We start from the raw sequence: 27,037 nt of genomic DNA, 5'->3' as shown, positions 1-27,037 counted from the left end.
AGGAGGGTTTACGACTGTCCCGCTGTGCTGGAGTACGGTCCTGTTGAGAGGAGGGGTTCGGTTGAGCGAACTGACGAAAGGACCGGAACTGAAGGGGGCATCTCCTAGGAAAAGGGCGTTTGGGTCTGGGCTGGGGGAGAGAGGTGCTCTTACCCCCAGTGGCATCAGAGATGATCTGGTCTAGCTTGGATCCAAACAGCCTGGAACCTTGAAAAGGAAGATTAGTTAGAGATCTTTTGGTAGCCGGGTCGGCGTTCCAGGCTTTAAGCCAGAGAATTCTACGTAAGGCAACGAGATTACTGGAAACCCAGGCTGAGCATGCAGCGGAGTCGAGGGACGCCGTAAGTAGATATTTCCCTGCGTGGCCGATTTGATCTGCGAAGTCGGCCAGATCGTCCGGGGAGGCCCCTGCTAGGATGCCCTGACTGAGCTGTTTGGCCCACGCGGACACCACTTTTGATACCCAAGTTGAGGCGAAGGAAGGGCAAAGGGAGGTGCCCGCGGCCTCAAAGGCTGACTTAGTGAGAGCCTCAACCTGTCTATCCGTGGTATCCTTAAGGGAGGAACCATCCGGAAGAGATAGTATCGTCTTGGCAGAAAGGCGAGAGGCAGGAGGGTCCACAGATGGGGACTCCGTCCATTTGCTGACAAGGTCATGGTTAAAGGGGTATAGGACGTTTAACTGTTTCTTTCCTGTAAAGCGCTTTTCTGGATGCTCCCACTGCTTTTGAAAAACACTGTCAAATTCTGCATGGTTAGAAAAAGTGCGTGCAGGACGCTTAATCTTTTTGAAGGAAACTGAGTAGTCCCGGGAAGGGCTCTCATCTTCTGTAACATGCAGAGTCTGATTGACAGCCGTTATAAGGCTGTCTATCATGTCCTGGATCTTGGAATACTGGTCGGCATCGGAACCAGAGTCAGAATCTGAAGCAGAGTTAGATCCCGGGGCGACCTCCGGGGAAGAGGTGTGAGACGCAGGGAGCATCTTGGAGTCTGGAGAGCTGGAGGATGAGCTTGTGTGAGTCCGTTTCTGAGAACGTGCCGTCAGTCTGCCCCTGTGAGGAGGGGGCAGGGGTGCCTGCGAATCGTCTGTGGGGACGTTCGTAGCGCTGGTGGCCGTGGATAACATAGGCAAACGTTCTGGCAAGCGTTCTAAGACCTGCACAAGAGATTGAGAAACCTTGGTGAGGTCAGAGACAGACTGTGACATAGCAACAGCCCACTCCGGAGGGGAGGGGGTTACCACGTCCTGAGCGGTGGGGGGGATCTTGGGGTGCCAGCATGGCGGGAGGTTTGCATGTCGAGCAGAAGGCCGCAGTGAGAACCGCGGGCCACTTAGTACCGCAAAGAGCACAGGCGTAGTATGTGACAATGTGAGAGGGACGGACTGAGAGCTCCCTGGGTTTGGGCATATGAGCCTGACCAGGGATACTGCAGAGGAGGGCGCTGTGAGCAGGGAAGGGTGGGGGTTGGTGTCAGGACAGAGCCTACCCGATCCTGCAGAGAAGCGGTCCCGTGTCCCCCTTAAAGGCTCCGAAGGTGAGGCTGGAGCGGGTCACAGTAGGTGCCGACGGAGTAGAGCTGCGAGCGGCAGTGATGGCGTCGGTGTAGGGAGAGGAGCAGAGGATGCTGCGTTGATGACGGAGCGCGTCGAATCTCCGATAGGCGGATGGGAAGGGGGGGGGTTTGAGAGGCCCCCCGTTGATAGGTCCGCGAAAGGCTCGAGGGTGTGACGGAAGCGTCAATATGCTCCTCAGCCCTGGTTGGTCAAATAGGAGGGGGCGTATATCCGTCGGAGCGGGACCGCCCATTGGACACGCCCCCCCGACGGAGAAAAGCGCTGCAGATTTGCCGCGCATAATGAAGAAGAAAGAGGAAGTGGCCCAGGGAAGCGCTGTTAAGCGCCATGTTTGGTGAGAGGGGGAGGGAGGAGGAAGGCAGGTAACGCCGGGGGACTGGGACCTACAGCTGAGAGACAGGGAGGTACCTGTCTTAGCGGGTCCGGGAATCGTCCTTTCCTTTCTCCTTCTGAGGATGGTCTCAGGATGCCTTCCTGGATAGGGGGGGGGTCCTGGCTTTTCCTCCTTCCCGCACTGTCGGGTCCTGGACAGTGCAGGAGATGGTGTTAACCCCAGAAAACTGGGGAAGGTCACCTGCAGGGACCACCGTCTCCCTCCCAGGCCGCTCCGAGGAGGGGGCTGGGGTGGGGAACAGGCTAGGACTGGCCACCGAAATCACCCTGAGACACCCTAAGGTGACAGGGGATAAGTCCTGCCCAGCGGGTCCGAGAGTGGGCAATGTGGGGGTAGCCACATTGCTCTCTCGGTCGCTTGTGGGTTAACAGGGGATGCAGTGTTCCCTGTTAGCCTGAAGAGCTGTATCTGAAAGAGAAAAAACAAAGGTTAATAAACACAACAGGGTTGGATCTGTGAAGATCCAGGTCTACCTCCTACAGACACTAGGCTTAAACTGGTGAGCTTGGTGCCTGTAGGCGGGTGCATACTGCGGAGGAGGAGCTATTTTTCCTTTTTTTGCATAGTGTCAACCTCCTAGCGACAGCAGCATACACCCATGGTCCTGTGTCCCCCAATGAAGCGATAGAGAAATGTATTTAGTCTGAAAAAAAAATTAAACCAATAAAAGTACACATATTTGGTATCGCTCCTTCCGGACAACCTAACCTATAAAACTGTCCCACTAGTTAACCCCTTTAGTGAACACGGTAAAAAAAAAATATATATAAAAAACGAAGCAAAACACAATGCTTTATCATCATACCGCCAAACAAAAATTTGAATAACAAGCAATCAAAATGTAAATAGAAATGGTAACGCTGAAAACGTCATCTTGTCCCGCAAAAAACAAGCTGCCATACAGCTCCAACGGCCGAAAAATAAAAAAAGTTATAGCTCTCAGAATAAAACTATGCAAAAATGTTATTTTTTCTAGAAAATAGTTGTTGTGTAAAAGCGCCAAAACATAAAAAAACGATATAAATGCAGTACCGCTGTAAACGTACTGACCCAAAGAATAAAGCTGCCTTATCAATTATAAAATAAAAACCCCAAAAAACAATTCCGGAATTGCTGGTTTTTGTTTATTCTGCCTCCGAAAAATTAGAATAGAAAGCGATCAAAAAATATGACATGCCCAAAAATGGTACCAATAAAAATGTCAACTTGTCCATCAAAAAATGAGCCGTCACATGACTGTCGGCCAAAATATGGAAAAATTATAGCTGTCAATATATGGCGATGCAAAAACTAGTCTTTGCAAAAAAAAAAAAAAAAAAAAAAAAAAAAAAAAAAAAGCATCTTTTAGTGTATGACAGCTGTTAATCATAAAAACCCGATATGAATCTGGTATTGCTGTAGTCACACCGACCCGAAGAATAAAGTCATCTAATCACTTATACCGCACGAGGAACGGCGTAAAAAAAATTAACTCTAGGGTTAGGGTTGGGGTTGTATTAGGGTTGGGGATAGGGTTGTGCTAGGGTTAGGGTTAGGCTAGGGTTACGCTAGGGTTAGGGTTGGGGTTGTGATTAGGGTTGGGCTAGGGCTAGGGTTGGGGTTGTGATTAGGGTTGGGCTAGGGCTAGGGTATTAGGGTTGGGGTTAGGGTTAGTGTTGGGCTGAGGTTAGGGTTGGGGTTGGGATTTTTTCAAAAGCAAAGAAAAAAAAATGATGACGATATGGCGACCAGTGTTGAGCACAAGTGCTCGCTACTTGAGTTTGCATCGGGTGCTCGTGTATGCACCGAGTATCGCGGGTGCTCGAGTCTCTGCCCCATATGCTTCGTGGCCAAAAAAACGTTGCTGGGATCGCCTGCCATGCACGAGTGATCCCCGCATGTTTTTTTGGGGTGTCTAACAACCGTGAAACGTGCGGGATGGGGCCTCGAACATGTAATTCGAGCACCCGCGATACATGGTGCATACCCGAGCACCCAATGCTAACTCAAGTAGCGAGCACGTGCGCTCAAGACTAATGACAACTTATTCAATATGATGACCTAATGTTATCAAATTCTGTCGTACCTCTGTGTTCAAAATGTACACTATACCACTTGATAAAATTCTTGAGGGGTCTAGTTTCCAAAATGGAGTCAATTGTGGGGGTTTTCACTATTTAGGCACATCAGGGGCTTCCGAAATGCGACATGGCGTCCGCTCTTGATTCCAGACAATTTTGCGTTCAAAAAGTCACACAGTGCTCCTTCCCTTCTGAACTCTGACATGCTCCCAAACAGTGTATTTTCCATATGGGGTATTAGCTAACTAAGGAGAAATTGCACAACAGTTTCTTAGGTTCCATTTTCTCCTCTTACCCTTGTGAAAATAAAAAAATTGGGGCTAAAAGATGATTTTTGTGGAAAAAGTTAGATTTTTTTATTTTCACGGCTCTATGTTATAAACTTCTGTGAAGCACCTGGGGGTTAAGGGTGCTCACCACACATCTAGAAAAGTTCCCTGAGGAATCTAGTTTCGAAAATGGTGTCACTTGTGGGGGGTTTCCACTGTTTAGGCACATCAGGGGCTTTTCAAACGCAACATGGCGTCCGCTAATTATTCAAGCTAATTTTACATTCAAAAAGTCAAATGGCGCTCCTTCCCTTCCGAACCCTGCCGTGCGCCCAAACAGTGGTTTTCCCCCACATATGGGGTATTGGCTTCCTCAGGAGAAATTGCACAACAAGTTGCATGGTGCAATTTTTCCTGTTAAACTTATGAAAATGCAAAACTGGGGGCTGAAAAACATTTTTGTAGGAAAAAAGTGAAAATTGTATTTTCACGGCTCTAGGTTATAAACTTCTGTGAAGCACCTGGGGGTGCAAGGTGCTCATCACACATCTAGATAAGTTCCCCGAGGGGTCTAGTTTCCAAAATGGTGTCACTTGTGGGGGGTTTCCACTCTTTAGGCACATCAGGGGCTCTCCAAACGCAACATGGCGTCCGCTAATTATTCAAGCAAATTTTACATTCAAAAAGTCAAAGTCCTTCCCTTCCGAACTCTGCCGTGCGCCCAAACAGTGGTTTGCCTCCACATATGGGGTATCTACGTGCTCAAGGGAAATTACACCACACATTTTGAGGTCCATTTTTTCCTGTTACCCCTGCAAAAATAAAAAAATTGGGTCTAAACTAACATTTTTGTGAAAAAAGTTAAATGTTCATTTTTTTCTTCCCCATTCCAAAAATTCCTGTGAAGCACCTGAAGGGTTAATAAACTTCTTGAATGTGGTTTTGAGCACTTTGAGGGGTGCAGTTTTTAGAATGATGTCACTTTTGGGTATTTTCTGTCATAAAAACCCCTCAAAGTGACTTCAAATGTGATGTGGTCCCTAAAAAAATGGTTTTGTAAATTTTGTTGTAAAAATGAGAAATTACTGGTCAACTTTTAAACCTTATAACTTCCTAACAAAAAAAAATTGTGCTGATGTAAAGTAGACATGTGGGAAATGTTATTTATTAACTATTTTGTGTGACATATCTCTCTGATTTAAGGGCATAAAAATTAAAATTTTGAAAATTGCGAAATTTTCAAAATTTTTGCCAAATTTCCAAATTTTTAAATAAACACAAGTGATATCAAAGAAATTTTACCACAATCATGAAGTACAAAATGTCACGAAAAAACAATCTCAGAATCAGGGGGATCCGTTGAAGCGTTCCAGAGGTATCACCTCATAAAGTGAAAGTGGTCAGATTTGTAAAAATTGGCCAAGTCATTAACGTGCAAACCACCCTCGGGGGTAAAAGGGGTTAAATTCATAAAGAATAACTTTTCTGTGAATAGATTTTCTATGGGAAAACAAATAAAAAATCAATCAGGCAAATTCTAATTTTGCCTGATCCGCTCATCTCTGGTGTTAATGCATAAATTGAACTTCCAACAGCAATAAGGCTATTGATGTTATAACAATATATAATACAATTTCCTCTCTACTGCAAAGAATAGATGTTATGGAAACCTTTAAAGAGTAACATTTATTTCATAAATTAAGAGTACGCATAAAAATAAGCAACGCTGTAATATATCTCATCAGAGAAATCAGCTTTTCTTCTCCTCCTGGACGGATCTTCTCATTACTGAGATAGTAGATGACAGTTGGTGCTTGTAAAATTCTATGGAGGAGGGAGGAGCTAGAGGCCGACACAGACATTCTGCTGCAAGTTCTCCTGAAATGACTGTTACAGTTCCCCTTAGAACTTTATGAGCACCAACTGTCATCTCCTATTTCAGTAAAGGGAAAATCTGTCTTCACTGAAGACAGATTTTACTTGTAAATTGAGAATTTTGAGAATGAACGATTAGTCGCGGAGGAGTAAGAAGAAGATTTCTCTGCTAAAATATATTACAAAGTTTCTTATTTCGTGTGATTTATGTAAGAAAAATAAAAATAATGGCTATTCTTTAAGAGAATGAGTCTGCGTCGTGATCTACACACAGAATCACTGACCTCTGGGCTCCCTGTGGTAGAGACTTGTTATCACACATTTGACTGTCCTGGCCCCATTGGACTTCTGCCACATTGGCGGATAGCTTGTTCTCCTCTATATACGCAATAGGCTTTTTATTTTTGCTCAGGATGCACTCAAAGTCTATAGGAAGCAAACATCAACTGTTAGGAGAATCACAGTCAACACCTTCCAAAAACTTAAAACAAACTTTTAAAGTGGTTTAAAAAAACAAAAACAAAATGGTTTACTCACCCTCCCCGGGTCCACTATACCTCTGCTCCTGGTGTCCACTATTGTCTGCAGCCCCGATGTCACATTTACAGCCAAATTAGCGAGCTCAGCGCCTTGTGTCATTAACCTGGACAGAGCCGCTGAGCTCACTTATTGGTTGCGGTATATACTGTATATAACAAAGCGCCATGGAATGAATGGCACTATAATAATAAATAATAATATATCGGTAGCAGCACATTTCACAATCTTACCTACTGTGTAATAATATGGAGTAGTCACAAACATCTTGGCATAATTAACTCCCCCAAGGAGATCTCCAAGGAATAGGTGGATTTGATGGTATATGGATCTCTTGGTGTTACCATCTGAGCAAAAAACAACAACTTTATAATAATCTAAGGAGGTGGATTATTCTTTATTACATATACATTAATCAGACAATATACTTTCTCACTGATGAATATTAAAAGGGTTGTTCACTTTCAGAAAAGTGGACCTTAAACTCTCCAAAATATCAAACACAGCAGGCACTTGACCTCTCCGGTTCCAGTGCTGGTTCCCCCGTTCTCAGTTTTGGCTGCAGCGGTGAAGTCATGTCGACAGCCCACATCACTGCTGTAGTCATTCACTAAAGTTCAACGAGGTAGACAGAAGGGCCTTTGTGCTCGGTGATAGGCTGCAGCGGTGCTGAACGCGGTCAACACGACGTCACTGTTAAAACACTGACTAGGGCTGAAGCTGGGAGCCGGTGCTGGAATTGGAGAGATGATTTTTTTACCGTATGTCACCCAATGATATATATTTTTTAAAAATAAAAAAATATCAGCTAAAATCAGTAAAACGAGCCCCGCACCTCTCTGCTTTATCTGTCGGCAGTATTCTTCATGAAACCACGGGACTTGGTATTCCGGGCACTCGAGACAAACCGCCCGATTTAAGTGCATCAGGCGCTTTCGTATCTTGGAACTTCTGTCAGGCAGAAAAGCTGGAAAATAACACAAGTAGTGAAGAAAGAGAACATCTACAAGACACAGAAGTCAAAAGTGTCCGCCCCCCCCTTTCCCAATGTGTGATGCTGAGCCTGCGCCATACATAGCGGGTGCCAGCAGTGTTACACAGCCAGCACCTGCCTCTAACAGCATAAGTGGCGCTGGCTTTGATTGACGCTGTTTAGGGACTTAACTGCAGCTGGTAATCGCTGACAGCAACATTTAAGTGGAGGGATCACATTATATGAACCCTCCCGCACCCATTGTACCCCACTCCCCAAGTGATTAGGGGGTGGCCAATGTGCTGTCACTGCACCGAGGGCTTATTAAAGAGCCTTTATTGTCATAACTTTTCCTGTAAAGGTTTTAGGTGTCATAGGAGACTGCGATTTTCACTTTGTACTACAATACAGTTTCAAAATCCGGAAACAAAAAAGATCCCAAAATATATATATATATTTTAGTACAGACCAAAAGTTTGGACACACCTTCTCATTTAAAGATTTTTCTGCATTTTCATGACGATGAAAATTGTACATTCATACTGAAGGCATCAAAACTATGAATTAACACTTGTGGAATTATATACTTAACAAAAAAGTGTGAAACAACTGAAAATATGTCTTATATTCTAGGTTCTTCAAAGTAGCCACCTTTTGCTTTGATGACTGCTTTGCACACTCTTGGCATTCTCTTGATGAGCTTCAAGAGGTAGTCACCGGAAATGGTCTTCCAACAATCTTGAAGGAGTTCCCAGAGATGCTTAGCACTTGTTGGCTCTTTTGCCTTCACTCTGCGGTCCAGCTCACCCCAAACCATCTCGATTGGGTTTAGGTCTGGTGACTGTGGAGGCCATGTCATCTGGCGTAGCACCCCATCACTCTCCTTCTTGGTCAAATAGCCCTTACACAGCCTGGAGGTGTGTTTGGGGTCATTGTCCTGTTGAAAATAAATGATGGTCCAACTAAATGCAAACCGGATGGAATAGCATGCCGCTGCAAGATGCTGTGGTAGCCATGCTGGTTCAGTATGCCTTCAATTTTGAATAAATCCCCAACAGTGTCACCAGCAAAGCACCCCCACACCATCACACCTCCTCCTCCATGCTTCACGGTGGGAACCAGGCATGTAGAGTCCATCCGTTCACCTTTTCTGCGTCGCACAAAGACACGGTGGTTGGAACCAAAGATCTCAAATTTGGACTCATCAGACCAAAGCACAGATTTCCGCTGGTCTAATGTCCATTCCTTGTGTTCTTTAGCCCAAACAAGTCTCTTCTGCTTGTTGCCTGTCCTTAGCAGTGGTTTCCTAGCAGCTATTTTACCATGAAGGCCTGCTGCACAAAGTCTCCTCTTAACAGTTGTTGTAGAGATGTGTCTGCTGCTAGAACTCTGTGCGGCATTGACCTGGTCTCTAATCTGAGCTGCTGTTAACCTGCGATTTCTGAGGCTGGTGACTCGGATAAACTTATCCTCAGAAGCAGAGGTGACTCTTGGTCTTCCGTTCCTGGGGCGGTCCTCATGTGAGCCAGTTTCTTTGTAGCGCTTGATGGTTTTTGCAACTGCACTTGGGGACACTTTCAAAGTTTGCCCAATTTTTCGCACTGACTGACCTTCATTTCTTAAAGCAATGATGGCCACTCGTTTTTCTTTACTTAGAACTTTTTATTATGGCAAGAAAAAAGCAGCTAACAGTCTATTCAGTAGGACTATCAGCTGTGTATCTACCAGACTTCAGCACAACACAACTGATGGTCCCAACCCCATTTATAAGGCATGAAATCCCACTTATTAAACCTGACAGGGCACACCTGTGAAGTGAAAACCATTTCCGGTGACTACCTCTTGAAGCTCATCAAGAGAATGCCAAGAGTGTGCAAAGCAGTCATCAAAGCAAAAGGTGGCTACTTTGAAGAACCTAGAATATAAGACATATTTTCAGTTGTTTCACACTTTTTTGTTAAGTATATAATTCCACAAGTGTTAATTCATAGTTTTGATGCCTTCAGTGTGAATGTACAATTTTCATCGTCATGAAAATGCAGAAAAATCTTTAAATGAGAAGGTGTGTCCAAACTTTTGGTCTGTACTGTATATGTATATAATATATAGTCCAAAAAGTACGGACAGATACCAGTGCAGAAAGGAGTATCAAGGAAAGACATATTATATATATACACACACACACACACACACACACACACATACATATATATATATACACACACACACACACACACACACACACACACACACACACACACACACACACACACATCCCATTGAAAGTAAAAGGATAGGAAAAAAAATATATAACAAAAGTGGAAAAAACCCACCCAGTTGTGAAAGTGTTAAATAAAAGCTTTATTCACTTTCTATAGGATATTAGGCTTTGTTTGCAGGGTCTCGCACCAGAATGGGTAATGCAGGTAGAGCTGCCCGGAAACGTTACATTAATATCAGCCGACCCTGATGACAGATGTTGGGGAAATGAGAATGGGACATGTTTGATATCAACCAACCTGATCCCTTACCCCATTGAAACAAAGATGCACGCTCAGATGACAAGAGCATAGATGGGAGGTCAGACAAGACAAAGGCCGCTGGTCATCACTATGTATGGCCAGCCTAAGGCCAAGAGGCAACATGGCCAATATAAAACCTAAATCAAAAAAGGTGGAGTATTCACTCACATGACACTTACTGTCCAGTTCAGAGTCCAATTTAGTTAGGAAACCAATACTGAAAATGGCTTTAATCAGATCTTCTGGAAAATACTGTGCAACAGCAAGAGTGAAGCCGACCAGAACCAAGAGGTGAGGCGGGAAGGAATCTGGAAGGTAAAATAACAACCATCATCTTATACATTCCTTATCTGGTGTGCAATGAAGTATTAAAGGGTTTTAATTTTTATTGCATAAATCAATAGAACCCATAACAAACTTTGTGATATGTCTTAGAGAAATCTGCTTCTTTCTCCTCCTGGACTGATCATTCATTCTCAATTCATGAGTAAAAACTCCCAATACGGAGATAGGAGATGGCGGTTGGTGCTCATAAAGTTCTATGGAGAAATGACTTGCGACAGAGTCTCTGTGTATCCTCCACCTCATCTCTCCTTTCCATAGAATTTTATAAGCACCAACAATCTCACAGTAATAGGAAAATCTTTCTTTCTAGATTTTACCCATTAATTGAGAGTGAAATATCAGTCCAGGAGGGGAAAGTAGCAGATTTCTCTGATAAGATATATTAGTGTATATTAGAAAAGTTGCTTATTTTCATCTGCACTATTGATTCATGAAAAAAAATGACTCTTTAAGTATAAGGTATGTGAGCAGGAGAAGGAATCAATCCGACCCTCCTGGGCAAATTCCTTTCATTTTTAAGGATCTGTTCACATCTGCACCGGCGGCGGCGGCGCTACTACCGATTATGGAGTTTTCAATGAAAAAGCTACTGCTCCACGCGATGCGATTTGCATCAGTCAAATAGTCAGGCACCGCCGCAGAAACCAATGAGCGTTATTAAAAGTTAATGGGATCTGACAGACGCTGCCGGGATCAGATGACACAGAGGTGAGCGGAGCCTTATAGAATGTGTCTGTGTCCTAGGGCATAAAATGTGTAGGGGCGGCGATGTCACTCAGCTACAAGATCTTCATCTCCTTGCTGAGAAGGAAGAAATAGATTAGAAAATGGTAGAATTCTTATGCAGCAAATGTTTGTTTTAGGGAAACCGGTGTCATGAGCAGAGCAATGACTGCTGTACATGGCAGCCTGTATTCTTATGATAGGTTAGACAGCGGTGGGAAAAAATATTCTGCAGCTCTGGATTATAATATGAGATCACGGAGCAACTTTTAAAATATTCTTAGGCAAGTTCCCCATACATAAAGGTAAGGAAGTTATAACATTGTAGCCATAATCACACGACTGTATTATTGGTCCCGATGCAGTCCGTGGAAAAAATGGAAAGCACTCGGATAGAGATGGGTGAGCCCGATCTGAAATGTTCGGCGTTCATATCCAACAGTTACTGTCTGGGTCAGAACGCCGGACATGACGAGAAAGAGAGAGAAAAAGAAGAAGAAAGAAAGAAAGAAAGAAAGAAAGAAAGAAAGAAAGAAAGAAAGAAAAAGAGAGAAAGAAAGAAAGAAAGAAAGAAAAAGAGAGAAAGAAAGAGAGAAAGAAAGAGAGAAAAAGAGAGAGAGAGAGAAAGAAGAAGAAGAAGAAGAAGAAGAAGAAGAAGAAGAAGAAGAAGAAGAAGAAGAAGAAGAAGAAGAAGAAGAAGAAGAAGAAGAAGAAGAAGAAGGAGAGAGAGAAAAAGAAGGAGAGAGAGAGAAAAAGAAGAAGGAGAGAGAGAGAGAGAGAAAAAGAAGAAGGAGAGAGAGAGAGAGAGAAAAAGAAGAAGGAGAGAGAGAGAGAGAGAGAAAAAGAAGAAGGAGAGAGAGAGAGAGAAAAAGAAGAAAGACAAAAGGAGAGAGACAAAAGGAGGAGAGAAAAGGAGGAGAGAAAAGGAGGAGAGAAAAGGAGGAGAGAAAAGGAGGAGAGAAAAGGAGGAGAGAAAAGGAGGAGAGAAAAGGAGGAGAGAAAAGGAGGAGAGAAAAGGAGGAGAGAAAAGGAGGAGAGAAAAGGAGGAGAGAAAAGGAGGAGAGAAAGAACTGATTTTTTTTTCCAGAGTTCGGGCATCGTTTATATGCAGTGGGGTTCGGGTTCTGGTATCCAAACTTTTACATAACGTTCGAGTTGGGAACCAGAATTTCCAGCGGTCTGCCCATCCCATTACTTGGACCAACGTTTCTCAATGTGACTTTCAGATAACCGTTTTTTTATTTTTACATGGACCTAATGTCCACGTTAACTAAAAGAAAAAAGTAAATAAGTATATAATATAGGAAACAGTTTTGGTCTTGCAGATTTTTTTCACTGCTGATGTATAATAATGGATGGCAATAAAGATAAAAAATCGTCTAGCTTTTTTTAATTAAAATTGCACAATCACAATCATGTGACCTCAGTCTTTAATATGGGAAATTCATCACTGAAATTCTGCTGTGATGATCTGCACAATAACTACGGTGTTCTAAAATATCTCCACTAAGGCCACGTTCACACGTTCAGTATTTGGTCAGTATTTTACATCAGTATTTGTAAGTCAAAACCAGGAGTGGAACAATCAGAGAAAAGGTATAATAGAAACACGTCACCACTTCTGTATTTATCACCCACTCCTGGTTTTGGCTTACAAATACTGATGTAAAATACTGACCAAATATTGAACGTGTGAACAAGGCCTTATACTAAGAATACAATGGATACTTACACAGATTAGTGAGAATATGCTGAATGCACATATTGAAGAATTCCTCTTCTTGTGGGGGATCGTAGCCCAGATTGACAAAGGCATATAAAACTCTGTTCAAGTCCGTGGGATGAATCTTAAACAAAAACAAACCAAAAACATTATTAATTGGACAAATAGGCTTTATACATTTATTAATAGCGCAGTGTGTACATGACATAGTCCGGTAAATTGGTATGACTATCAAATTCCATAAAGCTAAAGGGGAGGGGGATTTCTGCAATCACAGCATTGATTATGTATACTTCGGAAAGATCATCAATGCAAATCAGTGCCCCCGCTAATCACAGCTCAGGGGTGCACTGCGGCCTCTGCATTACTTACATCAGTCTGTATACCTGCACTCTAGAATACACTGTATACCTGCATTAAAATTCCCAGGGGAATAATAAGAGTCTGCATGCACAGCAATTCATCCCTATTTTTCGAAATGTTTCATTGCTATAAAAACTAATAATTTATTTAGACGTCTTTTTTTTCATTTTTGTGCATAAAAAAAAAAAAAAAAAAAAAAAAAAGAAGGTCTGTTTGCCATCATTGTGCTGGATCGGATTTTCATCCATTTTCCGGCTTTTTTGCTTTTTCCTTCAGTGCGACGTTTGGTTTTCTTGTATGCAGATACTTTTTTTTTTTTTTTTTTTTTCAAGCTTCTCCAATGAAACAAAGTTGATATCTAACTGCAAATCTTTTTTTTTCATGGATAAATAGACTTGCACTAGAGAATTTGATCCGTGATTCAGCTCAAAAGTCTCAGTTTTTTTGTGCAGACATTGCAAAACAAAAAAAAAACCTACAGACATGCGATCAGCCCCATAGACTATAATAGGTACGTGTTCTATCTGTGAGAAACACTGAGGGAACATGGATTGAAAAAAAAAAAAAAAACAGACGTCTAATGGAGCAGTCAGACGACCATATAAATCGGACGATGATACATGGACTGGCCGGCGGCTCTCCCCACCTGAGTGCGACAGCTGCATAGAAATATATGAGGCTGTCAGGCTCGGGTGAGGAGAGTCGCCGGCCAGTCCGAGCATTTCAATCAGATCTTGGTCAGATTTATAGGGTCGTCTGACTGTGTCTTAAACAGTGAAGGTATCGACAGGTAGAACAGTAACACTAAATCCTTCATTTAAAGGAACTGTTTGAACTGTGCACATCTGCCTCTGCTGCCAATGTAGGAGAGCGGGCATTTTGGACCAGCGGCTCAGCCATATCTTGGGGAACACCGCTGTCCATCCTTGCAAGCAAGAAGTCGATAGGCAGGGAAGTTGGGTACTACCGAAAACAGAAGATGAGAGGAATAACAGAGGAACAACATTGAAAAGATGCTCCAAAATAATTCTTACATGGGGATCACTATAGGGTAACACATAGGCCTGGAGGGCTGCCCATAGACAGTTGTCAGGTGCACGGACTGGATGGACCTTTGGCCACCAGATATTTAGCTTGGGCTTTATAATCCGGACACACGGGGCTACTACCTGTGTAACATTCTCCATGGTGACTTCTGCGATCTTGTCCAGAACCGGAGGACACAGAGTGTTACAGTAACTGATGACCAGCGCCAGGAATGGTGCGTTCCTCCAGGTGACCTGGTGCAGCAGGCGCTGGCAGGTGAGCAGTATGTCGTCTATCAGCATATTCTGCAGCCACTGCCCGTTCATCACATACGTCAGCTCTTTTAACAGATTATCAATGTCGTCCATATTCTTGACTCTCTCCAGCCCGTATTGGCTCACTTTATGGAGGAGTTTCTCATACGTCCCAGATTTATTCTGCCTGGACAGCTGAACGGGCTGTAACCACCGGATGACGCTGTTCGCAATGCTATTGAGGTCGCTGAGGTCGCACTGGGGAATGACGTCGTCAATCTTAATAAGGATGGCTTCGTCCACTTTTGTAAGGGTCAGCAGCGACAGCGATCTGGTCATCATAACCACAATGCACGGAACATAAGACGTCTTCATGTAGCTACGGGAAGGAAAAGATCAGGCATCAAAAAAAAAAAAAAAAACTCACTAACTCAGAATCTAATCATTTCTAAATGTGAGAAATGGAACAAAAAAAAAAAAAAAGAAGCAGCCAAAACACTTTAATGCTGCCTTTATATTGTTTTTTTCCCAGGCAAAAGAAAGAAAAAAATGGCTCATATGTATTAAAAAAAAAAAAAAAGCAAAAAACACTTGGTGGTGCACTTAAAGGGAGTGTCACCCCCCCCCCCCCCACAAAAAAACATATATTTGTAGTAAAAAACACTGTCACTGTTGAGTATATAAAGCATATTTATGTTAAAATTCAGGTGTCTGATGTTGTCACGGGTGTGTCAGGTTTGACAGACAGTTGTTCTGGATCTGGCTGTAGAAGGTCGCTGCGCTTGGCTTTGCAGACACCTTCCTGATCTTTGCATCATCCTTCTCTCACTAGGTGATCTCCACCTTCTGCTGCTAATTAACACACCCTTGCTTGTTATTTAAAAACCCTCAGTGTCTCCAGAGAGTCGCCGGTGATAGAAGTATTTTCAGGACTGGAGTTTCTAGCAGTCGGCTAGTTTCTTCTTGGAGTTCCTTGGTGGATTGTTGCCATCTTCTCTCTGGTGTTTTCTCAAAGCTAAGTGTATCCCCTTGTCTATTTACCTTGTTTGTCTTTAGTTGCAGTGGGGGCTGACTAGTGCTCACCCCGTTCCCCTCCCTACCTAGGGCCTAGCTCTAGGGTCACTCAGGGATTAGGTATCCAGCTCAGCGATAGGTGCAGAACCTATTTAGGGACGATAGGGGAGTCAGGGTTTTGTTAGATCTGCCTAGGGGTCTCCCTTTCCCTAGTTGTTGGGCTTCCCCCCCTTTTTCCATCATCGTACAATGGGTCCTTCCCATACCTAGCACGACAGATGTTGGCACGGCCAAGATATTTGATGCACCATTTTGCCTCCTCAATTAGCATGAAAAGCCTGCTTTCTCTGTACTGATTGACAGCGCTCACTTGGGCAGAGCAAGTGTGAGCACACAATGCAACAGTGCGCGCTCACAGATCTCTCCTCTGTGCTGCGTCAATGCAATTTTCTTCCCTCTCCTCCTCTCTAACACTTGTTGCTCACTTCACTTCTGCATCTTTCTGTGGAGTGGAAGGAGCAGACGAGAGAGAGGTCAGTGAGCGCGCACTGGCTTCTGCAGTTACACTGTCTGCATACACACTGGAGGATCCCCTGATATCACCTTCACCAGGGGTGGACATACTATTGGTGCAACCTGGGGCCTAAGAGGTAAGGGGCCACTACTACCTCCAAATCAGGTGGAATTGTGCATTATGAGGAGCTATTGGGCTGCAAATGGCCTCTATATTGTTCTTGCACAGGGTCCTTTTCAGTCTGTGTCCGCTTCTGGCCTTCACTGTATATCAGGCATAGGTTTGTGACCTTGTCTTACCCGCATGGTATATAGCCAGGGCCATTCTAATGGGACCGGCCACATGTCCCCTTACCCCGACTACTCGCCACTTGCACTTACGCAGTTAGACGTTTTTGTAGATCAGCAAATAGTTGATAGTTTTGGCAGGGCAGGCACACCACGGCATCTGCCAGTTTACATAGGTACAGTCGATGGTAAAGATCCAGATTTTCCTGGATGGCGGAGCAGATCCTAAACGGATAGAAAAAGGAAAAGATCAACAAACATCATTAAACAACATAATAGAACTCCATCCACAGCCGCGCCACGTCCTCCATCCAAACGGAAGCTGCCACACCGTGTGCCATGTGTTGCATGACAACAGGACTACAAACCCTACTGATTTACATACGGGTTTTTGTCATTTTGATGGCAAAAATAACACAATGTCATCAAAAGGTTAGGAAACGCCCGACAGTCTCCAATAAGGGGGTCGCTCCTTGCTCTACTGTCATCAAAGGCAAAATACTTCAAGAGTTGGGCATGAGAAAGATAAAGTATTGATCATAGGGGCAAATATTGTTCTCCAATTCCCACTCAATCCTAAAAGCCTCTCCCCAGCCTGAAATGGCTGATTACAGGGAACAGCAGCTTGCGGAAATATGGCAAGATTCAGACGTCCATATATTATGATCTGGGTATGGACCCAATTGACCGGAGTTTTCCTGGTCTCATATATGTTTAGTTGGGTCAGGAGACCCTTGCTGTACCCGGACCGTGATGATACGGACAGCTCAATTCAGATAATATAAACCTATACAAATATCATGAGCGTAAAGTAAAAGTGTCGATTAGCACAGATAGAAAACCTATAGAGAATGAGTGCAAGGCAACAATAAACTCAATAAAAAATACTTTAATTATATTTAATAAATGTTATCTTAAAACAGTAGGGCACAAAATAATCAAAGCTGATGAAATTTTTTTTTTACATGGTACAGGCAAAGAACACACACATATGATAGTATAGCAGGTTATATAGCAAGATATGCTCCCAGTATTACAGAAGGATACCAATCAGTATGAACAAATACAAATTTAGTTAAACAAGGTAACGCATCATGAAATACAACAATATAAATCCCAGAAATAGGGAGTGTAAGTATGCACAGTAGCACAGAAAAAACTCCCCAGTCAATGAAAGAACCGCCCCCCCTGACGCGCGTTTTGCACCTAGCTTCGTCAAACATTAACATTATTTTTTTATTGAGTTTATTGTTGCCTTGCACTCATTCTCTATAGGTTTTCCATTCAGCTAATGTCAGATTGTTGGACAGGAAGGATCCATCTCCAAACCATTTATGGCTTCGGCTATGTTCCCACGATGAGTTTTTGATGTTGCAGATTTTCTGCACCCATTAATTAAAAGAGGTTAGTTGCATTTTTTTTTAAATACGCAGCATGAAAAAAACCTCATTGTGGGAAAGAAGCCTTAGGCTATGTGCCCACGATGCAGAAATGCTCCGGATTTTTCCTGAGCGTTTCTGCATCTCCCTGGCAGAAAAAAAGCATGTGGATTGTACATGCGGATTGTACATGCGTTTTTCCTGCTAGGGACAAGTGGAAGTGAAGCGTTTTTCACATGCATTTCTGATTGCGGGTTGTCAAGCGCTTTCCAAGCGATTTTAGCATCACTTGGAAAGTGCTTGTCAACTTGGTCACACTATATAAATCCATGCAAACAGAATGGATTTATATAGTGTGACGGTAAAAAAATGGTAAAAAATAAATATTATACTTACCATCTGATGGTCTGGCAGCTCGCGGTGGTCTAAAAGGATCTGCCATGACGTCATTTAGCCAGCGGTCGCGTGACCCGTCACATGACTAAATGACGTCACGGCAGGTCCTTTTTAGACCATCGCGAGCTGCCGGCAAGCCAGGACGGATCGCTAAAGACACCGGGGGCCATCAGAAGGTAAATATAATATTTATTTTTTATTTTATTCTTTTTTTTACAGGTTCTATGGTACCCGGGTCCGGAGGAGAGTCTCCTGTCCTCCACACCCGGGTACCATCCACACATTGAACCGTATGATATCCGCATGTACAGATGCAGTGATCTGGATATTAAGTGTTCCAATGCAAGTCAATGGCGGCAAAAACGCTGTGATTACGCAAAATAATTGGTAGTGCTGCAGATTTTTCCGCAATGATAATCCGCAGCGGAAATTTCCGCAGCATGTGCACAGCACGTGCGGATTATCATTGGGGAACATGGCAGACTTTCAACCAAGAGTTTTTTTAAGTGTTTCTGCAGCGGAATTGCCGCTGCGGAAACGCTTAACAAACGCGTGGGCACACAGCCTTAGAGAATCCAGATTTAAGAAACTTACTTCTGAATGAGCACTGGGTTCTTGCACTCGGCCTCCGCCATGGTCTCCAGGATGTACACCAGACTCATGTGATGGATCTTATCTGCCAGAATTACAAGGTCATCTTCAAGCCTGGAGGGAAAGAAAGGAGCTCAATCCTTTACAAATATATCATTTTCCACTTGTTTCTAGCACTGAATTCCTAGATTAGACTACAAAATAACTAGGAAGTTCCTCTAATTAGGGAATACGAGTTCTATTTGTGCATTATTATTGCATTATGTGATTTTTTTTGTTTCTTCGTGGCCGATACATCGTATCCCTTTAAGGGGCCGCTCACCTATTTCTTGTCTCTTGAGAAGCCATCGGAAATAAGGCACAAAATATTTTTGCAAAATGATCGGCATTATTCCACAGGTTTGATATTTCCAGCAGAGACGACTTTGCCATCACCAGAAACTCGTGCTGCTTGAAAGCCATTTGTCGGTACAGACCGCAGACGATGCACATGGTGTCCGTGCTCATTTTATTCTTGTCCCGCACAAAAATCTTGTTGCATTTATCCAAGAGGGGCTGGTAGTCGTACTTCATAAGGAACAGAAACTGGACGATCCGCCGCACGCTGTGCACATCTACGTACTTGTCGCCGCTCTCCATTAAGGATTCTGCCTTGCTGATCAGTCGATGCTGCAACCTCGTAGAGGTGACCGGGAATGTCTTGATCATAAGACTAGACAGGATCCTGGAAAAGGATTAAAGAGAGTTAGAAATTAGACCATTGTTATCAGTTTATAGCACATCTGAAGTGTGTGATCTAAAGAATAGCTTGCAAAATGAGCTAACTGAGAATCCATCAGTGAGCTCTTACCTTCCTTCTTCTGAAGGCCTCAGTACAGAACACAATAATATCAACTGAAGCCACCGATAACGACTGGTTTGGCCAACAGTCTAATGTGCATGGTGGATTTCCCACCGGTCCCCCCCCCCCCCCCCAAAAAAAATGTCAGGGGACACTAGGATCCAATGACCAATTTCGGAATGCCTTAGAGATGTCTGGCAGTGGCTCTCTCATAGGAGCGCTGTGCAGACTCGGAGATCGCAGTCAGATGAACGGTCAGCCGAACCATTGTTTGGTAGTCAGCTACCTAAAGTGTAGGTGTGGTTTAACTCCTCTCAGCTGATTTATGACCCCATGAAACTTATGTTGATAAAAAAGCCAATAAGAGCTTGAAAGAACAAAGTTATAAACTCTTCTATGAGCTGACTGACTGATTCTCAGTTAACTCATTTTGTAGCTGACAATAGACCAACCAGAGGCAATGAAAGAAAAATACTGGTACATTTCTTTTTAATGATTCCCAATTGTAAAAATTTATTTTAGCTAAAAAAAAAATAATAATTTTCCCGGAGGACGTCCATATCCTTTACAGCATTAACTAAAAGAGATTTCCAATGAAGAACAATTATCAGCAATAAAAAGTCTTTAGTCCATGCACATGGGTAAAGAACAGTAAACCTGCTGCCATGTAGTCCTCCATACTCCACCCCCACCGCTGATTGGCAGCTTTCTGCCTATGCACAGTGTACACAGAGAGCAGCCAATCAGTGGTGTAGGTGGGATTATACAGAGCTCAGCATTCAGAGAACTGCTAGACCTGCAGCAGAGAAAACAGGGACTTCATCAAAACTACAGAAAGAAGCCCAGTAAGTGATATATCGCAGGAATCAGGGTCTCTGCACCTAAATCATGCTGCTCTCAGATGGCCCATAATCGGACATCACCCCAAATTTTTCAGCAGTCCACTTGGTCCGTTAAAAAGAATAAATACATTTTGGAAATGTGCACAGCCCCATTGAATATCATAGGTACGAGTGCTATCCGTGATGATGTTGTTGCTTTTTTTAATTTTGTGCGGAGATGACATTTAAGGGTTAATTGTTCCAGTCTCTGCCTATACAATTCAATGGGTGAAAAAGAAATAAAAAAAATATATAAAATATATGCAAGAACAAACACCACACGAATTGCAAAGATTTTGTAGAAAAATGACCTGTGTTTTTTATTATTTTTTATTCTTAATATAAAAATAACAAATGTCAACAAGCCTGGAATCTGGGGGCGTGTCACACAACAGGCGGAGCTGACGGACCCAAGATGGCTGCTCCCATGAACTGTATTCACCATGGCTTTTGAGGAAATAAAATGACTGTCTTCACAGTTCTTTTGCTTTTATTGTATATTTAGTTATATGAACTCTCTCGCTACTGTAAAATAACTTGGTGTGTTTGATGGTGATGCATCCACTTTAAGGGGTTAATGGGGACGTCTCCTCATTAGCTTCTTATGGGGAACTTGTCAGATTCCTCAGATCATCCAAACTGCTCCCATGATCATTTACCTGATATTTTGGATGTTCCCCAGGTCCGTGTTCAGGGCATTGGCTATCTTTCCCATTAATGGACTGCTGCCCAGATCTAGTTTATCCAAACAAACTGAAAATTTCGACAGAGTCTCTGATTCAAACCTGAAACAGGGAAAAACTGAAAATAATCATGTAAATACAAAAACGGACAATGTGCGATACCGTCATATAGGATAAAATCCAAAAGTTTCTTCATTAAAAAGTTATGAATTGATTTGTGCTGCGTTTCGCGCTTGATCCTTTTTCAGAGGGAATGAAATTCTGCCGGACTCTCATTAAAATGTAATTTACTTTTTATATGAAGATCATTATTTCTGTCTATTTGCTTTCGTTACACCCAAGCCCTTCACAATCTGGCGGCAATTTCTGAAGCATGACTAGTCCACATTTTCTGTCCCTTAATTAAGCAGCAAAGCCTTAGAAGTTGATGCATTACCTTGACTTACTATTCAGGTGAACGCAGCAGTGTGTGGAAACAATGCACACAAATATTTTGTTACTAATATGATTGCACCATCTTCTGATGCAAGTCAAAGGGGTATTCCACATGTTAAAAGATTATTCCCAAAATCATAATGTGGTCCCAGTTTTTTGTTCAGAATTGTGTACCAATATAACCTATTTTTATATCTGCACTGATTTGAAGCTATAACCCCCCCAATGATGACCCTCAAGGCTCTCTTTACCCTCCATTACACCTGGATCCATCCTCCAGTATTTCTAATGCGGTCAGTCAAGCACTGTCAGATGCACCTATTGACCTTCTCTAATAAAACATCTGACAGCTGGGTTGTAGCACAGCTCAGCTATGCTATGCTGAAAATAGCACTGATACCAGCTGCATATGCACCTAATGACCCCTGTCTAATTCATGAAAAGCAGATGCACCTAATGACCCTGTGTAATTCAAGAAAAGCAGATGGACCTAATGACCCTGTCTAATTCATGAAAAGCAGATGCACCTAATGACCCTGTCTAATTCATGAAAAGCAGATGCACCTAATGACCCTGTTTAATTCATGAAAAGCAGATGCACCTAATGACCCTGTCTAATTCATGGAAAGCAGATGCACCTAATGACCCTGTCTAATTCATGAAAAGCAGATGCACCTAATGACCCTGTCTAATTCATGAAAAGCAGATGCATCCTGTCAAATATAACAAAATCCAGACACTCTCCCAGGATCCTTATTGCCCTGACAGCTGTGTTGTAGCACAGCTCAATTATTCCATCCCAGCTCTACAATGTATGCAGGGGGAGAACATGATCGTGCTCCGAAGATCCCTAGAGAGCACAAATGAAATGTGGGTGTTCGTAAATAGTAATGAACATTAATCAAATAGTTTTGAATGTTATAACTGTGACCTATCAATGCTTGCCTCACCCATAGAAATAATAGATACCCATCTTGACATTTATCAGGATAAAAGTGCTAGGAAGCAAAGGAAAGCACACATAAGGTTTTATCCTATTAAAAAAATTAAAATAAAAAAAGGTTATGCTAACCTCTTTATGTTGTATCACACAACAATTAGAAAGAATGTAATCCCAGCTGCTGCAGATCCACTGGTCATAAGACCAGATACAGATTTGTAGAAGGAAAAATTGTGGAAAAAGCAATTCCAAGTACATACATTTCTTTTTTATTGTCTACATGTTACGAAGTAACTTACTTCTTCCTTACTTCTTTGTCCTGAGGAAGAAGGAAGTTACTTTGAAATGAATAGACAATAAAAAAAACGTATATCCTTCTTGTGTGTACCTGGAATTGCCCTTCATTCACCAGCAGTGCGGATTTTCCACAATTTTTTCTTCTACAAATCTATATCTCTATCAGGAAGCACACAGGAAATCCGGGAGAGGGGCCTGCAGCACTGAGGAGAAGCAGGGTGCTGCTGGAAAATGTAGTTTCAGCATATAAGATTAGACTTAAGTCTGTGAAGCTGAATGCACAAAAGGGGCAGAAGAAAATGAAAAAAAGGCACAAAGCTGCAAAAGAGAAACTATGTGTTGAGTTTACACTAAACATTAACAGTAGTCATGCAGATACTGTGCTTTGTAAACAAATAATGTGACTGAGAATAACCCTTTAATATTTTCTTGCCCATCTATAAAATAGGTGATAAATATTTGATCATTACGACAACCACTAATGACTTGAAAAGGGGACGCAATCATACAAGAAATGAGTTTTACACATAGGGTTGGATAGAGCAGAGATGCCCAGGTTTGATCGCATCCCCATAGAACTCCTTCTCATCATGGAGGTGCTCGTGTTCTACCCATCACCAGGACCCCAGTAATGAGATACAGGTCTAATGTTTCTGACAAGTTCAATCTGGAATAACTATTCATTCAATGCCTATTGAGATACATGTTTATTAGTTTCCCTAATAATCCTAACTTTTTATGTTTAGTTTTTCCAGCCGACAATTGCAAAGTGCAGGACTCCACTGTCCAGGCTGTGCGTCTTGTCTCATGCATACAATGCTATGACGTGTATATTAGTGGGAGAAGAGGGATACTGTCACAGGTATATCAAGTGTGACTGACAATCCCTCTGGATCCGGCTGTAGAAGGTCACTGCGCTTGGCATTGCAGATGCTTTTTGATCCTCTCATCTCTGTAGTGTAGTGATATCCTGCCTCCTTTAGGACCCAGCAGTGACCTCCACCTCCTGCTGCTGATTGACCAACCTTTGCTTGGTAGTTAAAAACTCTCAGCGTCTCCAGAGAGTTGCCGGTGATAGTTCTATGTTCCTCTGTCCATGCACAGAGTACTACTAGTCAGCTAGTTTCTTATTTGGTGCCCTTGGAGGACAGTTGGCGTTATCTCTCTGGTGTTGCCACGGGGGTGTCAGAGGAGACAGACAGTCGCCCTGCAGTGGGTTGCAGGAGATCGCCATGTTTGGCATTGCAGACAGCTTCTTAGCTAGGAGGCAGTCTTTAGGACCGAGCGACTACCTCTCTCTTGCTAATTTGCTCTCTGGCGTGGGTGTATATATAATTGTTGTGTCTGAGAGAGCGTAGCCGGTTATACTCATTTCTACTTGTGAAGCTTAGTAGGAGCAGTACCTCGTCCTCTCTGGAGCTTGAGGTCGTGTGCACATTTCGAGTTCATCTAAAGCTAAGCCATTTTCCCCTGTTTAGTCTACCCTTGTTGTCTTTAGAGTTTTAGTGGAGGTTGACTCGTGCTCATCTCCTTTCAACCCTAGCCATAGCCTTACGCCAGCGAAAGTAGGGCGAGCCAAGTGATCGGCGATAGCTGAGGAGGCTATATAGGGACGTTAGTTGAGACAGGGCAATGGTAGACCAGACTAGGAGGTCTCCACTTCCCCCTTTCCCTAGTGTCTGGGCTCCCTCTCCCTTTTCCCTCTGAGTTGCACTTACACCTGGCGTGACAGATGTCTGCTCAAGCTAAGTGTATCCCCTTTGTTTGTCTACCTTGTTGTCTTTAGTTACAGTGGGGCCTGACTAGTGTTCACCCCATCCCCTCCCTACCTACGGCCTAGCTCTAGGGACATTCAGGGATTGGGTTCCTGCTCGGCGATAGGTGGGTGCGGAACCTATATAGGGACAATAGGTGAGTCAGTGTGATATTAGATCTGCCTAGGGGTCTCCACTCCCCCTTTCCCTAGTTATTGGGCTCCCTTCCCCCCTCTTCCCGTTGTTGTACAGTTGTTCCTTCCCTCATCTTGCGTGACAGATACATTGTGGAAAACCTATGGGTAACCCACAGCTTGACAAACCTCAAGCTAATGCTGGATTACTAAATGGCATATTGGCTACTAGGATAAGTAATCAAACATTCCTCCAGCCTTACTTTTCCAGTCTTCTCCAGCCTTCCATTAGCAGCTGCTGCACCAAAGAGTCGTGCGCTTCCACATTAAACCTTAAAATAGAGAATACAACAATGGTAAATGATACGTGACAATAGGACAGAGCAATGGAGCAAGTAATAAAGGCCCTCGCCTTATACCTTATAACAGCATACAACGTGTCCACCAAGCTGGTGTTGTTCATAAAGTCAATTTTATTTTCTGCCAGGATCCGAAGAGCAATAAATTCTGGGTGATTTCGAAGGGTTTCAAAATTTGAGTTTGCACTCGACTTCCCCTTCTGAAGCTCCCATAGTGTATTGATCGCACACCCGACATGCTGTACTGTAAGCTTAGACTTATGGATGCCGACGAGTTGAAAAATCTGGAATTGATTTGTGCAAGTCATCAGCTGGTCCAGGAGAGGATCCGAACTTATACTACGCATCTGAAAGAAGTGCAGAGAAAGCGGCAAAGCCCTCCTCCAGCAGAACATGTCTGGGCTATAGGAAAGGCTTAGGACCTTAGAGAAAGAAAAATATTCTATGTCTTTTCTTCCAACATCTTCTTAGAAAGTGGATATTCCTGTCTCCGGAGAAGATCTGGTTATTTCAAGATGTGATAATACATTCTGATTAAAGCCATCTGTAAAGGAAGAAAAAACAAAGAATAATATTGTTATGTATTCATATATATAAGGCTGTGTCCTTCCACATACAGATTGTACAGCTGCATTTTTAACATGCTTATATCATGGCATTGGTATACAGGGGGCACAGAAGTCCTTATGCAGGGGGAGCAGAAGTCGGTATACAGGGGGAGCAGAAGTCGGTATACAGTTTCAATAGTAGATGAATTATAAATCATGTTAGCAACTGTACATGGTTTTCTTGAATAAACCAAATTTTTGATAACTCCCCAAATAAAAATAAAGTCCATCTAGGTACGGTCTGGTGACCTTTGTTGCCATCCAACCAGCCAGACCGCATCCATTGGTCTGTATCCACTTATAAAAAAATAATAATATGAATAGACATGTACATAGGATCTGAAATTTAAAGTTATTTTTCCACACTTTTTTTAAGCATCTAGTCAAAACAAAAAAATTCTGGCAAGATGGTCCCCCTCACTTGATCTCTCATCACTTTATGAATGATAGGAGGGAACAGGTGTCACATTCAGTTCATCCATGTAATTACATTGGAAATTGAATTGATTTCTAGTGTAGTAAGTTATCCCCTCTCCTAAAGATAGGGGATAACTTACTAGTTGGTGGGGGGCCCAACTTCTCAGACCCCCAACAATTCCGAAAAAATGAACACTGGAGCTTATAAACCAAGCACAGCACTCAGCTGTTTCCAGCAGTCCCATACACAATGAATGGTGCGGAGGTTGAGCATGTGCACCTCCTGCTCCATCCGAGCTTAGTTCCCGGTTTCAAGAGGATAGCTAGAGGTCAGAACCTCAAAACCCAGTATTAAACGGAAGAGGATAAAGTAATATCTATAGAATATTGGCCTTAAACTTACACTTCTGTCCAGTAAGATGAACTGTGATCTTTAGCATCATAAGCAGCAGCTTGCCTTAGACACTGGTGGCATATTACTAGGATATGTCACCTATGCTGATTACCTAGGGACGCAACCACTGTGACCCATTCAGAATGCTAGGAAAGCACTGTGTCATTTTGTTTCTAGTCTCCCTTGTTGGTTTTCCCCAGCTTACCATTAAAAGGAACCTGACACTTGATATATGCTGCCCAAACAACAGGCAGAATTAATCACAGCCTGGCTGCACAATTGCAGTCAGGGATATTTTTTTCAGAGATAAGATACTTTAAAGATCTGGCTGGGAACCATAGGTATAGAGAAGGCTAGTCTGGCAACATCCCCAGACGGCATTTCCGAGTGCCACAGCAGGTGATTGACAGATCTCCTGGTGCGGCGCTGTCAAATACCAAAAAAGTTGGACTAGTCTCACCTCCAACTAT

At 43.0% G+C, this 27,037-nt stretch overlaps 1 protein-coding gene across 5 annotated transcripts in view; it reads right to left on the bottom strand.

Moving 5' to 3' along the window:
* LOC141161734 (FAST kinase domain-containing protein 1, mitochondrial-like) overlaps positions 1-27,037 on the bottom strand; it is a 34,232-nt gene that overhangs the window by 5,552 nt on the left and 1,643 nt on the right. The window contains exons 2-13 of one of the 5 annotated variants that reach the window (XM_073646986.1): positions 25,209-25,692; positions 25,053-25,121; positions 21,206-21,331; positions 19,147-19,548; positions 18,828-18,938; positions 16,552-16,683; positions 14,533-15,022; positions 13,010-13,124; positions 10,389-10,517; positions 7,550-7,681; positions 6,948-7,061; positions 6,462-6,603 (exon numbers count right to left, since the gene is read on the bottom strand). In XM_073646986.1, the coding sequence (XP_073503087.1) occupies positions 6,462-6,603; positions 6,948-7,061; positions 7,550-7,681; positions 10,389-10,517; positions 13,010-13,124; positions 14,533-15,022; positions 16,552-16,683; positions 18,828-18,938; positions 19,147-19,548; positions 21,206-21,331; positions 25,053-25,121; positions 25,209-25,543 (2,297 nt within the window). In that variant the 5' untranslated portion in view covers positions 25,544-25,692. The remainder of the gene's footprint in view (positions 1-6,461; positions 6,604-6,947; positions 7,062-7,549; positions 7,682-10,388; positions 10,518-13,009; positions 13,125-14,532; positions 15,023-16,551; positions 16,684-18,827; positions 18,939-19,146; positions 19,549-21,205; positions 21,332-25,052; positions 25,122-25,208; positions 25,693-27,037) is intronic. The other 4 variants (XM_073646987.1, XM_073646988.1, XM_073646989.1 and 1 more) reach the window with 4 other exon arrangements.

The sequence above is a fragment of the Phyllobates terribilis genome, unplaced genomic scaffold, assembly GCF_046119375.1.
Source record: "Phyllobates terribilis strain yellow unplaced genomic scaffold, ASM4611937v1 Scaffold_9__5_contigs__length_417890890, whole genome shotgun sequence".
NCBI classification, from domain to species: Eukaryota; Metazoa; Chordata; class Amphibia; order Anura; family Dendrobatidae; genus Phyllobates; species Phyllobates terribilis.
The sequence above is the reverse complement of the archived record's forward strand: the minus strand, read 5'-3'. Positions and strand labels throughout refer to the sequence as shown.